This window comes from Saccoglossus kowalevskii, chromosome 15 (assembly GCF_978046115.1).
Source record: "Saccoglossus kowalevskii chromosome 15, keSacKowa6.1, whole genome shotgun sequence".
NCBI lineage: Eukaryota > Metazoa > Hemichordata > Enteropneusta > Harrimaniidae > Saccoglossus > Saccoglossus kowalevskii.
In genome coordinates this window covers 13,386,530-13,402,719 of record NC_140655.1, presented here as the reverse complement: position 1 = coordinate 13,402,719, position 16,190 = coordinate 13,386,530, and the positions used below count along the sequence as shown (strand labels likewise).

Here is a 16,190-nt window from a genome sequence, read left to right as displayed (position 1 = left end):
TCATGAACATTATTTTAAAGTGCATTTATTAATAGAAAGCATTTAGTATGAAAAGCCGGAATCACGTATATTCGGTTTTGACCCCCACTCTGTCTGTTGTGGTAATTTGAAAACTGTACACGCTTTCTATTATACTAAACTGGTCACCAAATTTAACAACTGTTTCTGGCCTTTACATTGTAGTTTAATACTAGTAGGTTTTGATTGCATACAGCGCCAGCAGTGGCTGACTCCATGCGTCCAGCGAAGGGAGAACACACAAACCACACGTATTGAAAGTGTGCATTATTTCTGACTCAGAAAATACAGAACGAGGATCCTGCGTTTTACGTCATGTGGTTGCTATGCATATTGCATATATATCAAGCATCTAGTCATCTAGATTTTTGAGAGAATGATTTAAAAATGTGATGGAATTATTCCCTGCTTTGGCTCTTGGAAATTTAGGCAAAGTTGAGTTTTTAGAACAATTTGAAATTGGGGTATGCCGGGTCTATAGGACAAATGAACAATCCAGCTTGTAAACTAGTAGGCCAACTGTCAAAGGTTTACAGCCCGCATAGCAATTTGTTGCTAGGCATCTCGACATGGTGTTATTATCCTCTTTGGTAATGGCCCACACACCCCTAGTTAGACTGGCAAAGTCGGACATTTGGGCTTGATTGGTTGCAGTCTCCATTAATATGCAACCTAATCGTAATCATTATAAAAGTTGGTGCCTGACGTTTGAAAAACCAGTCAGAATGGATTGACTCGGATGGACTATTCTAATTTGGATCTGGAGGGCTAGGAACTAACCTGATAAATGGAGGATTTCACCAAAAAACCAGTCTGTGGACCTTTATACGGAGGATTTAATACCCTAGAGTTTGTTCCCATTGGATATTGATTATATACATTCCCCTACATTTTTCAGTAGTTTGTAACACTACTGGAGTCTTGGAACTAAATCCGAGTCCAATCTCCCAATAAACCCAAATGTCATTGAACACTGACTGCTTTGGCATCCATAATAGATATCAACTGGCCCACACACTCATACAAACAAACAAACTTGAAACGACATTTCTCTGTGTAGCAGTTAATCAGTCAGTCATTCAAGCCCATATCCCCACACCAGGAAAAGATGATAACTTTCACTGAATGAAGTCCTCCCCATGGATGGATTAACCAGATATCTACTGCCGTTTAGAGTATACAACCAGAATAAGAACTGATATTACAACATAATATATATTCCTTCCGGTTCCGGTTACTTTCCACCTCCCGCGCAGACACAATACGAGTGGCCCTGTTTAATGCATACATTGACACGTTCATGTTATAGCACTAGTACGTTAATTAAACAATTAATGGTGAGGTATGTTTTAATATTTGCTCATTATATAGTTATTGGTCAAGTATTTGAATTCTAACCAAATTGGTCAAAGAAAGATAATGTGTGCGTGTTAAGAACGGGAGCTGTGCACGTGTTATGCTCCTCCCCCTCCCTCTCTCACTCAAATAATATACACTACATCAATTTGATTGGAGATATTCTATTTTTGTTTTGTATTACACATAAACTGAAGAATGGAGCAAATGCGTACACAACAGTTTATCTAGAACTCGCAATAAACACTAGATTTCAAATTAAATGACATTTTGTTTATCTATGACTGCATCGTAGAGCGTTAAAAGCTTCTTTGAAGTCTCGTATTTTTTGGTTCACTGCTTTTTTTCTTTTCCTCCCCTTCCATGTCCTTTTCCTCGTCCTTTTTCGTTGTTTCCTCCTCCATCGGGAACGACAGTGCCTGCAACTGGTGTGGTAGTGGGAGCAGTGGTAGCTGCAACTGGTGTGGTAGTGGGAGCAGCGGTAGCTGCATCTGGTGTTGTAGTGGGAGCAGCGGTAGCTGCAACTGGTGTGGTAGTGGGAGCAGCGGTAGCTGCAACTGGTGTGGTAGTGGGAGCAGCGGTAGCTGCAACTGGTGTGGTAGTGGGAGCAGCGGTAGCTGCATCTGGTGTTGTAGTGGGAGCAGCGGTAGCTGCAACTGGTGTGGTAGTGGGAGCAGCGGTAGCTGCAACTGGTGTGGTAGTGGGAGCGGCAGTGGATACAATTGGAGTAGTAATTGGAGCCTCAGTGGTAGTTTGTTCATTCACTACATCCATAATAACATCACGAAATACGCTAACGCGAGCATATCCATCTGGAAGGCCATCTGCTCCACATGGAACAGGACCCCAGCTTGTAATACCATGAAGAACAAGGCGGTCTTGACGTACATCATAACAAGCTAACGGTCCTCCACTGTCCCCCTAATTAAAAAACAAATTAAGCTGCATGGCAATCATCTTGTATTGTGTGTATGGGTTGGTCAATTGAACTCACTGGTTGTTATTTCCTGTGTTCGATGGCCCTTGTAAGTGAACTTTGTTGTGTGATTAGAGCTTGGCCCACAATGTCGTATTACAATTGTAATGCCATCAGATACACTCAAAACAATTGTAGAGATAAAAGATGTTCGGCAAATGTAATCACTGATCAGAATGTACACACGTGAGCAAATATACATGTTATGATTTTTATACCAGAATAGAGTTATAGAATGTACTAAGTTGTGTATATATATGTTGTGTAAAGCTGTTTATACAAGTAGGAGGGGCATCTATTCTGTGTTTCTCAATGCCAGAGTAAGAGGGACATGAATGTGAGCAAATCTATTTTGTGTTTTTCAATGCCAGAGTGGGAGGGACATGAATGTGAGCACATATATTTTGTGTTTCTCAATGCCAGAGTAAGAGAAATATAGAATTTTGTGTTTCTCAATGGCAGAGTAAGAGGGACATGAATGTGAGCAATTTTATTCTGTGTTTCTCAATGCCAGAGTAAGAGGGACATGAATGTGAGCAAATCTATTTTGTGTTTCTCAGTGCCAGAGTGGGAGGGACATGAATGTGAGCACATATATTTTGTGTTTCTCAATGCCAGAGTGAGAGAGACATGAATGTGAGCACATCTATTGTTTTGTCTCTCAATGCCAGAGTGAGAGGGACATGAATGTGAGCACATCTATTTTTTTGTTTTTCAATGCCAGAGTAAGAGGGACATGAATGTGAGCACATCTATTTTGTGTTTCTCAATGCCAGAGTGAGAGGGACATGAATGTGAGCAAATCTATTTTGTGTTTCTCAGTGCCAGAGTGGGAGGGACATGAATGTGAGCATATATATTTTGTGTTTCTCAATGCCAGAGTGAGAGGGACATGAATGTGAGCACATCTATTGTTTTGTCTCTCAATGCCAGAGTGAGAGGGACATGAATGTGAGCACATCTATTTTTTCTTTTTCAATGCCAGAGTGGGAGGGACATGAATGTGAGCACATATATTTTGTGTTTCTCAATGCCAGAGTGAGAGGGACATGAATGTGAGCACATATATTTTGTGTTTCTCAATGCCAGAGTGAGAGGGACATGAATGTGAGCACATATATTTTGTGTTTCTCAATGCCAGAGTGAGAGGGACATGAATGTGAGCACATATATTTTGTGTTTCTCAATGCCAGAGTGGGAGGGACATGAATGTGAGCACATATATTTTGTGTTTCTCAATGCCAGAGTGGGAGGGACATGAATGTGAGCACATATATTTTGTGTTTCTCAATGCCAGAGTGAGAGGGACATGAATGTGAGCACATATATTTTGTGTTTCTCAATGCCAGAGTGAGAGGGACATGCATGTGAGCAAATCTATTTTTTTGTCTCTCAATGCCAGAGTGAGAGGGACATGAATGTGAGCACATCTATTTTTTTTGTTTTTTTCAATGCCAGAGTGGGAGGGACATGAACGTGAGCACATCTATTTTGTATTTCTCAATTTGTTTAGATTGGGTTGGGATTTAGGGTTAGGATTACCGAAGAATTAATCTTAAATTCACCTTTGATCAATTGATTATAAATTGTGACAATAATATAACGTGCATAACTTACCGAACACACACCTACTGACCCGCTACCTGCGCAGGTCATGTCATCTGTAATCCAATTTCCCCATAATTGTCTACATTGTAACCATGGCATTATATCGACTACACCTTTCTGGAGTGTAGTATGTATTGGACCTGTAATTAAGAAAGCACTTTTAGTTTAAACATCACTACACTCCTGAAATCAGGGGCTCTGTACAATGACATTCCTTGTGATTTTAAAAAAAATATGAATACGAACAAAATTTAATCAAAAGATGTAGGCAATGGGAACTAACATTTTAATTCGAAAGGATCTCAAATCTTGGAAGATGACGTAAAACAATGTAAAAAAAATAATGATAACACCATGACTTAATATTAAGCAAGATATTTTCCGTAGATTACGTTGTTAATGTCTATTCTGGTACCCAGCTATCACCTTTTCAAAAAGACATTAGCAGAAAGATATTCGCAAACCACGATATTGTCTATGGATGTTTATTGATTTTACTAATCTCTTTTCTAATTTATTGACATCAACACCCAAATACAATGAGAAGGTGTAAATGATGTTCAAGCAGTTTTCTCAAATCTGAGAAGAGAATTTCCATATATATACATTCAGAGTACAAACTGGGTTATAAGTTTATCAATTTAGTTAGGTTTTGACATATGTTACGTAATATCCTTAAAAATGACGTCACTGACCCAGTGTTTGATTACGTTAATATATAGTTCTAAAAGGGCATTTCAAATACAAGGAAAGTTAAATATATCATTACCACACACTTAAATGAACAGTTGATGAAATACGCTATGCTATATAAATAAATAAATAAATAAATAAATAAATAAATAAATAAATAAATAAATAAATAAATAAATAAATAAATAAATAAATAAATAAATAAATAAATAAATAAATAAATAAATAAATAAATAAATAAATACGACTAATGTCATGGTGTGTGTTATCCAACATTGTATCGCGTATGAAAAATTATTGTTTAAAAAAAAACTGCCTCAGGAACTAACGATATTTATTGTGATCAGATTGGATGCGTATTTTTTGTGGTTAGTTACTTTATAAATGGTCATACACACCATTATGTATATTCCCCCAAAATGAGAAAAGCTTTAGCCAGTGTCTAAGTAAACATTGCACGGAATTGAATCTTTAATACATTTATTGAGAATAATGATCTATGCAATTCCAGAATGGGATGACCGACATGCATATTTAGAGTATATCATTTGTTTTTGTTTTCTTCTAAAAATCAAATTGTAGATTATTGACTTTTGAAATGTACGATACATAATCAGTAAATAAACAGTGCACTTTATATAACAACAATTCTCAAAATTTGTGGATTCGCTTGGTTTGGCGGCGCGTTGTGATGAGAATTAACTTAAGGTAGCGAGAAGAGTTTTGTGACGTTTTCGAATAAAACATTCTCTGTCTGTTGTCTCGTTCAGAACAGTGATTTAGCTTATATATTTCAAAAGACTAAGTATAAAGGTACAAGTTCGCACAAACTGGACAGTCATTGTTTACATAATTATCACGTGACATCAAAAATGGCGAACCTTGCAAAAATGACCGCGATTGCGAGAGCACACTGCCGAATTTCCTGGTGAAATTTACGTCATGCATTGTCCGTAATCAAGTCCATTGAAATGTGTCCCCGGTAATCAAAAGACCTATTATTCCGATTTCTATGCAGGTTTGTTTTTTTGTCCCCAAATTATTTCATACTTGGCACCTTTAACAGACTATTATTCTGTGACAAAGCATTTTCTTTAAAAACCCAGACATATTTCGCACCATTATTATCTTTTGAACGATAACTGCGAGTTTGAATGTCCTAGTCCGAACGCACTTCATTTGGCGGCGGTCCCAATGAGTCGTACTCAGTCAAAACCTCAACTCGAGAAAAACGCGAAAAACAGTTTTGGTTAGTGAAACACTGTAAATTTGCTGCATTATTATAAATATACACTAAAAATGGCCAAACATATTAACCTCTGATATCATAGAACTCATAAAGAGTGTCAGATAATGAATAATTTCATGCTCGAGCGTGAAAAATGAAGAAAACTGCTGGCATTTGGGTCCGTACTCCAGGAACGTTCGGGTTTCCATTGTTATGCAAACGCACAACGAGGGATAATCCTCTGACAAACATTACTGTCCCACTGTACACGCCGACAGTTTACAAACAGGCTACTCCTTCAAGTGTCTCTGATAAGAGATCTAATAAAACGGTTTTCATGGTGAAACAAAATGGCCGATGTTTCAGACTGCGACACTGAGTGGCAGATTTTTCTTTGCCTCGTCTGTCAACGCTTTCTTTTCTTCGCCATTGCGTTATAAAAAATGGTATTAGTAAAATAGATAATTGACTTGGAAAATAAAACGATTTAAAAGAAAGTTGCGCAAAGTTACAGTACTTATTTCGCACAACCTCCCACCCGCTTCCGCTTTCCAATCACCTTTTTCACTCGCTTTTGCGACCGCTTGTTGATGTCGACCGGACAATTTCCGCTTTATTTTTGACCGCGCAAACCCCGAAATATCACGCCGGCTCGCGCGCATTTGAAATTAGGATTAATAGAAAAATTTCCGAGGTTCACATTGTCTTATAATTGTCTTTCTGGTTTTTATGAATGTTCAACAGCTGACAAAAGTTCAAATACTTTTTGTTTTAACTATAATTATATGCACGCAATTTGACCCTTTGACCTCGATTTGGCTTGGACTGAATATTTTATTTTGAACAATATTCTGACGTGAAATACAAAATGTATTTCAACACAAGTACGATATGTTGTCTGGGTTTTCTTTCCTGATTGTTGAGTCTTCGCAATGTGTTTTGTATAATTATTGTTGTTTTTCCCCGAGGCAAAGACAAGCTGAAGGACCATGAAGCTAAATGGCAGTTTCATGCAAGGGCTGAGTGAAAGGAAATATTTCTAAGCCAAAAATAAAACCTTATATTACACCTCTTTGTGTATTTGTTAATTTTACATATGTTTTTAATGACAGTATGTCTGTAAATATCTAGAAAAATCTCGTTTTCGTTGATAATTTCGATTGTTTGGAATGTCTGTTTACCGTGTCCCAATAATTTGTTTGGAATGTCGATACCAGTTGGTTTCTCCATACTGAGTTTAGGAAGGGCGTCGATCAACACAATCAGCCGAAACTGGACAAACATTTACCGTTATTCATGGGGATCATGTCCGTAATTTGTGGGCTGAGACCCCAAATAATTTAACAAGTACTATTATTATTATAATATATATTTTAATTACATCGCAAAACTACAACAGAGCTGGAGTTGTTCGCGGTAAAACAACCGCATTGAAGACGATGCAACTTCAACTAGCCATTTCTTACCTTGAAATAAAAAAAAACTAAAAATTCGAAGAGCATCGGGGAAAATATTAATAATCATTCTTATCAATCGCTTGCTTCATTTTATTCGAATCCACGAAATTCACGAGTTTTTTGACATTTGTTGGCAACTTCCGCTCTAAAAAAGATTGAAAATGTGGGTGTGGTTCTTTTGCGAGGTCCTGTTGATAATACGGACAAATATGGTTCTGTGACCCAGGTTGTGCTCCGATCATGTGACTTTCAACTAATCAATGATGTTGTAACAAAGCACATTTGACGCTAATTGAAAGGTCGTCGTACCATCCAATTTCCGGCGTCGATTCACATAATGTTTTGTGCTGTGACCGGCTTCAAAATTCGCTGAAAAATATCGGTATATTTTGACAAACGGATGGAATTTGACCTCAGTTCAAAAAGAAAATACTAGGCTTAGATACATTAGAGTCCACGGCGAATCAGTTTTCTCTGCAAGTTGTGATATAAAGTAAACCAGGGTAGGGTCGATGATTTTCAGCCCTGAAGAACTTCCGTGTGAATCCTGAGTTACGAATTGTTCATCGACTGGCCACCAAATATTTATGACTATAACTAAATTTGACACGTTTTTTTAAGCCCAATAAATTATTCGTACATGTCAAGCTCTGTTCGATTTTTTCAGGGCATGTGGCCGTTTTTAGTCGAACATATTTGTTGTGGGAACACTTTAACGGTACGGTATAGACTGAACTCATTCAATGATCGTGACTTATTTTTGAAAATTGAATGTCAAATTTTACCAGACATGGACCGACGTGGATTCGGTATCGTTATTTCGGGAATTAATCATTAACAATCATTAATCATTTCCTCGTTTCTCTACTCTGTCAAAATGAGTCACCTATGCTTTTTTCACGTAACTGTCATTAAAATAATAAAAAATAGTACATCTAGAACAAACACCCAAAACATGTAACAAGAGGTCACAGTTCAGTTGCTTTCAGGATACAAGTGCCGTACAACTATTAGATTTGAGGTGTCGTTTAGAATTTAATAATAGTTAATACTAGTTGTATGTTCACACTTTACTATCAAAACCACCATTTCGACCACTCATGTGCCAGTGATCCGTATTTGGGTAAGCGGTCGGTGTTTCAATGAGCGAGCTAGCGAAAAAAAAAACGCGATTAAAATGCGGTCGGTTTCCGGTCGGACAAGACCGCATGGTCGGTAATTAAGCGATAAGCGGCCGATGTAAAAGCGGAAGGTTGGGCGAAATGAATACTGTATGCCCGGACTGTATGACCATGTTTCTCCGACGAAGTCTCGACTGACAATAATGCTGGCAATGGACGTTAGATAAACACGCATTGTTTGCGATGGAAAGCTTATCACCCGTTATATCAGAATCGTCAACAACAGAGTATATAGATAAGATGTTATCATTTAAACCCTTCCAAAGATAAACATTATGCAAATATGCATGAAACGGCAATTGTAGTCTTTTCTTCTAGCGTTTTAAAACACTAATTTAAGCAACGTTATTTTGCAATTTTGATCTTTTGTAAACCTGGGATGATGTATCAAGGTCTGAAGTAACCGTTTTATCAATTTTTGAAAAATCAAGAAAAAAGTGAAAATTTCCCTTCTCGCTACCTTAAATGCAAGAAGGCCTCAACATTAGTCGACCGGTAAAATTCTGAAAGTTACGTGGAAGATACAACTTGAACAAAAACATTAGGCTCCAAGTCTGTTTCAACATACCGTCCCTCTGTGCAGTACCCCAACCAGTAATTACGCAGTTATTAAGTTCTTCGTACGTCTCTGCTAATGGAATTGTGTTTACCCCAACTCCTAATTGTACATCCTTTGACATTGTGATAACGGCCCAGTCACTGTGAAATTCCGAGGAGTCATAAAATTCACTCATTGTTATTTTCTCCACATCTATTTTACCATTAAGACTAAGTACGGCAGTATTAAGTAAAATGCCAAAACGTCCTGGCGCATTAACGTCACTGAAATGGAATAAAAGATATATAAAATAAAAATAGTTAATGATTTTCTCATCGCGTGCATGCGAGTATATGCAGAAAAGATAGTAGTACACCATGTGAACCCAATTTGTGGCTAATGATGTAATGCATAATATGATATTTTGGTCTATTTTAGAATAATCAACGGCAAATAAATTGCTTATTTGGTTGTCATATTTATTTTTCTATAGGAAGGACGAGTGTAATCTCGATAAAGTGCATATTTTTGTGATTTAACGATCTGCATTTTTGTACATTAATTGTACACTCCATATTTCACAGTTCGTGGAAATCTTTGATTTAGAATACTACATTATATCGATTGTCCGACATTTTATTGCTTCAACTAGAACAGGCACATGGAGCTACCATCGATGGCCAAATATTTATTTAAGCCTCCATGATTACATCTAATTTAATATCCATGTTGCAATTATGCCATCTGGTTTATTGAAGAACACTGCTTCGTGAAAAGTTACGATCACTTTAAACTTTAAAGCCACACATTACAGGCCCGAAACCACAGGGGCTTGTTAACTCATAGCAACTTTCGGGGCTTCGTCATGTCCATATGCCCTAAAGACGCAGTAACACTGAGAATCCACATAAACTATGCTTTATGTATTCTTAAAAGCTAGTCATATCTTATGTGTAGTAATATGAGGTTACTACAAGGATACTTTAAAGTATGCACGAAGACAATACGGTGGCAGTGTCGACGGCGTACTGTCTAAGTGCATACTTTGAGGTATCTCGTAATATTCTTATTATTATACATCTTTTCCTTCCATGGATACGTCATGGGAATGCCGAAATCCAAAAATTTAGAACAGAATCAGCGAACGTCTTTGTGAGGAGTCCGATTAAATGCTGGTGGCAGCCATGTTTGTTTTTATTATTAGAGGACGCTTACGCGCGTAATCATTCCATATTTGGAATTCGTATTTCCTTATATGGTAGGATAAACATACCCTGTAAACTACCTTAAAATGACTACACGTTGTAACTTATGGCGTTGCGGTGATAATAACTTTTCTATAACAATATAAAAGCCGTTTTTGTTTAGGGTAAAGGATTTTTGTTCCTTCGCGTATTGAATAGACGGCAACAGGGGTGGATCTTGGATTCTGGAATAGGAGGGCCGATAAGTTGGCCGAAGGCCAAGTTTGCGAGCGCCGATGGCGCGAAGCCCTGTTGGTTGTTAAAAATAGGGGGGCCGCGGCCCCCTTGACCCCAATCTAAATCCGCCAATGGGCAATGAAATGGAGGAAAGCGTAAAATTAGCATATTTAGCATGAAAACAACAAGGTAAATCCACGGACAAGATGATGTTCGATTGCGCGAGTTTAATAAATCTGATATAATATAATTTCTCGTGTGATAAATTTAGTGGTGTACATTACCCGTCAACACAATGCGCCGCCGTCAATACGTGTCGGTTACTGATAAGTGATCCCCCACAGATAAAATACCAATAATCACCAGACTTATACAACAAAGCTGCCTGCCATGGATAATCATTTATTTCTGCGTCAGTACCATTGTATATGTTTACCGAAATGTACCCGTCAATAGCTGCACACAATTAAAATGAAAAAAATAACGGTTTGTTATGTTAGGTTATTAATACGTAATCTTACGTCAGTTGGCCCTTGTTTTGTGGCACTGAATAAAAAACATAAACACAAATAAAAACAGTTTCTTCAATCTTAGAGTCAATTGTGTCTTATTGAATACGATTCGCATAGTAATTTATTCAAAACAGTGACGTCAGTAAAAAGAATTATGTATATAAGCTGTAGCAGTATCTTACCATGTAGCTCTATACTGCGGTTCTATATAGATTGATGAAATAAATGATAGAGCAATGTAAAATAATAAGTTAATAAACGTGGTGGCGCTATTGGCGCTTTGGTTTAATTACTACAGGGAAATACGAACAGCTGAATCCTGCTTCACATTGTTCACATAAACTGTCATATATATATATATATATATACGGTGATAGAGGAATTAATACACAACTACATGAATATTGAAACTCAACAGCACTGTTTTGTAAGGTACAAGTACCTCACTCATCAGGAGCTTTATGTTTAATCATTCACTGCACCAAAGAGCATACATTGTAAGCTTCGCAAATTAACATATTAATTAAAATTAAATAGAAAGTTTAATTGTTACATATTAGAGCTTTTGATCTGTGTCGGCATGCTGACACGAGCTCATTTCTTTTGTTTAATGTGGAGTGGTGGGGTCTAAAAATTATGATGAATTTTTCTTTCAAACATAGAATACATCGTTTGCTGGATCTATTATACGGGCTACCGCGAGCAAGAATTTTCCATTGTATTTTATATTCAATATCTTTTTCTTTGAGTGACCAGACGTGTTTACTTAGTTCTGTCGCATTTCTGGAGGCCTGATTGCGAAATGAGGCCGTGTGGTTTCTGTATCTTGTTTTGAACTCATTACCAGTAAGTCCGACGTACAAGATTACATAATGATAGTAATTGCATGATATTCTTTTGTTAAATGATGGTAATTGCATGATATGTTATTGTTAAATGATGGTACTTACAGGATACAATTGCCCAGAAATCTCCGAGCAGAATGCAACGATTACTATCAGGTATATATACTGGAAATCCATTATAGTATCCTGTCATAAAAAGTCAATAATGATCAGGGTTGTAAAAAAAAGTACACGACGGAAAACTCTTTGGGCAGAGTACTTGTCCATGTAAACTATGACATACGTTTTTTAGCAGCAAACCATGACGTGATTTAAGGGGTTAATAATTAATTTGCACCACGACTGAATATATTTTGTTATGTAAATATTATAGAGGAGTGCTTCAAGTACAATGTTCTTCGTTTTTTGGCAACTATAATTTGTTTTTATGTAGCCCTATTTCAAATGTTTGGACGTTAATATCTGAGTAAAAACAACATGTCTCAAAATAAAAATAAGCAGAAAATCTAGACGAAGGCAGGCAGAAAAAAATCCAGGAACATTCCTCCAGTACTCTATATAGCGGTAAAGTCAAATTGCGACGATCTGCCGTTTTGTTTGTTAGAAATTGCGTACTGAATCTGTAGAACTACGTAGAAATCAATTTCAAGATAAACGCAAAAAACGTTCAAGGTCAATGAATCTTAAACTATGCCTAAAAATCTTGAAAAATATGAAGTTATAATTATTGAAACATGTCTGCCAAGCGACCAGCTACTAAATAGTGCCTTCTAATGTCGGGGCTAAATGTTATACGCGTTAAAGACAGGATGAAATATGTTTTGAAATCTCAGAAAGGTCCAAATAAAGAAAAAGGATGTCTTCAATTTGTTTTGATAACTGTTCACTGTAAAACTGATCATGTAGCTAAGACACTAAAAAAGTGTGTTTTTGGTCGTAGCAAGCGTGCGAACACGGTTCTTTTTTAGTAACCGTGGTGCGAACAAAAGAAATGACTTCGCCTTTTTTTTTGCTCGCTTTTGAGACCGGTTTTTGAATTCGACTGGACAATTTCCGCTTTATTTTCAATCGCGAAAACTCCGAAATATCACCACCCGCTCGCTCGCAGACGGAAAATTTCGAAGGTTCACATTGTTTTATAATTGTCGTTTTGGTTCTTATAGATGTTGAACAGCCGACAAAAGTTCAAATACTTTTTGTTTTAACTATCTATAATTATATGCACGCAATCTGACCTTTTGACCTCGATTTGGCTTGGAATGAATAATTTATTTTCAACAATATTCTGAGGTGAAATACAAAATGTATTTCAACACATGTACGACATGGTTGTGTGGGTTTTCTTCCCCGATTGTTGATTCTTCGCAATGTGTTTACGGTTTGTATAATTATTGTTGTTTTCCCCCAAGGCGAAGACAAGCTGAAGGACCATGAAGCTAAATGGCAGTTCCATGCACGAGCTGAGTGTAAGAAAATATTTCTAAGCCTGGAATAAAACCTAATATTACACCTCTTTGTGTATTTGTTAATGTTACATATGTTTGTCATGACAGTATGTTTGTAAATATCTAGAAAAATCTCCTCTTTCGTTGATAATTTCCATTGTTTTTTAACGTCTGTCGACCGGGCCCCAATAATTTGTTTGGAATTTCGATCCCCGTTGGTTTCTCCATACTGAGTTTAGAACGGGCGTTGGTCCCGACGTCTGGCATTTAACACAATCAGCCGAGACAGGACAAACATTGACCATAATTCATGAAGATCATGTCCTGTGATTTGTTGCCTGAAAACCCAAGTAATTAAACAAGTATTATTATTATATATATTTCATTTTACATCGTGAAACTACAACAGAGGGGTTTTGACCTCAGTTCAGAAAAAAAACTAGGCTGAGTCCACGGCGAGTTTTCTTTGTTAGTTCTTTATCAGTGAAATAAGGTAAACCAGAGTAGGGTCGATGATTTTCCGCCCTGAAGGACTTCGAATTGTTCATCGTCTGGCAACCAAATATTTATGGCTTTAACTAAATTTGACACGTTTTTTCTGAAGCCTAATAAATTATTCATGTATGTCAAGCTCTGTTCTATTTTTTCAGAGCATGTGGCCATTTTAGTCAAAAATATTTGTTGTGGGAACACTTTTACGGTACGTATAGATCGAGCTCATTCATGATCGTTACTTAATTTTGAAAATTGGATGTCAAATTTTACCAGACTGTGGACCGACGTGGTTTTGGTATCGTCGAAAGAAGTTATCTCTTTTCACGTAACTGTCTTAAATTTAATATTAAATTTAGAACAAGCACCCAAAACACGTAACAAGAAGACCCAGTTGAGTTGCTTTGACGATACAAGTGTCATGCAACTATTAGATTTGGGAAACAACCATTTCGACTACTCATGTGTGATCAGTGTTTGGGGGAGCGGTCGGTGTTTTCAATGAGCGAGCGAGCGAAAAAAGAGTGATTAAAATGCGGTCGGTCGGTCGCGGAAATTAAGCAATAAAGCAATAAAGCAAAGTCATAGATATTGTCATAACTATCAATAATTTAAAATAAAAAAATATTAAACTTATGCTAACCCCTTAAAGCATTCCAACATATAAAATAGGACATATTTGACAGCTGGTTCTCCAAACATACGCTTTTTGAGAAATAACTTTTCTCTATTTTTATTCAAATCACCTCCATACCTTGACTGATTTAGTAAACATTGTAGTTTCCGACAAACGTTCGTATATAGGCATGCATATCAACATGTAATGTATCTTACCTTCACTGTATTGGAACTTCAATGCAGCAAAACGTTTCCACTCTGAATGAGTCATATGAATACTGGTACAATACGTTGTTTGTGTATTTTATGCACACTGACGTTGTCAATCAAAATATCACAGACAATGCCCAGAACAGTGCTTTTTGTTTTTTTGTATGTATACATTTTATCCAATATGTCAATTTCCAACATAATAGATCGTGGAATATGAATTACATGTCACTCACCTTCACTGACAGTGACATGACACCAGAAGCATCGTGTGATTAATGTAGCTTCGTAATCTAACATTGTAGGATTTAGGGGATTTGTAAATCCTCTATTCCTACCATAGAGTCTCAGCGTATTTTAGAATCATAACATAGGGATAACTTCAAATACCTGAAGGAAAATACAGTAAGTAAGCACAGTAAACGAATGAATCACAAAAATACATGAACAAATCATCAAAGATAATGGACGTCACGATATACAGCCAAACTGTGATGTACAAAAGTGTAATGCACTTTCATGACGCTTTGTTTATTATGTAAATTATGTGCTACCAAACATGGTGTAGTGGATGTGATATGATCTATTTCTATTTCAAACAGTATGGCCGACCATTGTCAACTTCAAGGTAGATATATAGGTACGAAGTGAAAAAGAATCAAAACTAGGAGTTCCTCTCAAGCCTCCTTATTATACATTATACTTTCATAAAACAGTATTCAATGTCAAGACTTTTACACAGTTTGTGTATCTGTTTGCTTGTAGAGTTGACACAATATTCCAATTGCAATGAAGTTCAGACTTTTGTCGAATCTCTCATTTCTTTCCTTATGAACTTACCACTGCGAAAGTAATTTTAATCTTAATCTTTATTGGAATGTCAAAATCTGCATATAATTAGTTAATTGTGATGATCACCCTTTCCTCGCCAATAAATGTGACCAATATAAATGCCTAAGGGACGACGTCAAAAGATCGATGTCGGATAAAAAAAACTTAATTCCTTTAGTTATTTTCCAAACCCCTTACCCCCCACGGAAACTTAATTGATAAGTATTGGTCATGGCGTCAGACTACATTCACCATTAGATACAAATTGATAATCGGACAGTAGTATTGCATAGCAGTTGGTTGTCGGGTGGGTTTAAAACGTATTTACAAATGCACCTCATTTGACGCATATTTATCAGTGTCAATCAAGTAAATTACCTGTTATCAGATGACGAAAGAAATAACTAACCTGTTATCAGTGTCCTAAAAATATAGCGTATTGCTTTCGGTACAATGTTAAACACAAGTCGAGTTGATTCATGTCTCTCACAACTCCCGCTTGTTATCATAAAGTTAAGATCTCCGTTCTGTCTAGATCGGTTATGCCAACATTCACACAAGCTCAGGCTTTTGGGTGTCATCCACCTACCTCGTATTTTGCCCGTTATTGTCGTCAGTCGATAAACCCTTCACAGTTTCTGGTATATTGTTAAAGGGGAACTAAATAAAGCCTATTTTGGTGTTTGTATTTATCAAGTTATGTATATTGATTATAAATTTGAAAAAAAAAATTAAAAAAATGATTATCTTCAGAGTTATGA

The 16,190-nt window shown here is 36.7% G+C and overlaps 1 protein-coding gene across 1 annotated transcript; it reads right to left on the bottom strand.

The window, feature by feature from the left end:
- Positions 1-1,522: 1,522 nt before the first annotated feature.
- On the bottom strand, positions 1,523-14,655 carry LOC100368415 (chymotrypsin-like protease CTRL-1). Its single transcript, XM_002733585.2, has 7 exons — positions 14,605-14,655; positions 11,939-12,019; positions 11,171-11,192; positions 10,761-10,932; positions 9,086-9,339; positions 3,968-4,098; positions 1,523-2,295 (listed from the first exon to the last, which is right to left on the bottom strand). The coding sequence occupies exons 2-7, from the start codon at positions 12,008-12,010 to the stop codon at positions 1,708-1,710; spliced, it is 1,239 nt and encodes a 412-aa protein (XP_002733631.1). The 5' UTR covers positions 12,011-12,019; positions 14,605-14,655; the 3' UTR covers positions 1,523-1,707.
- Between the last annotated feature and the right edge of the window lie 1,535 nt (positions 14,656-16,190).

What these genes read in the sequence shown, in the direction of transcription:
- LOC100368415 (XM_002733585.2), bottom strand. Translation starts at nt 12,010, where the DNA reads ATGGATTTCCAGTATATATACCTGATAGTAATCGTTGCATTCTGCTCG. An exon ending in TTTCTGGGCAATTGTATCCT is followed by an intron (nt 11,193 to 11,938) that starts GTAAGTACCATC and finishes CAATCTATATAG; the next exon opens with AACCGCAGTATAGAGCTACA. An exon ending in GGTCAGTAGGTGTGTGTTCG is followed by an intron (nt 2,296 to 3,967) that starts GTAAGTTATGCA and finishes TTTTTTAATTAG; the next exon opens with GGGGACAGTGGAGGACCGTT.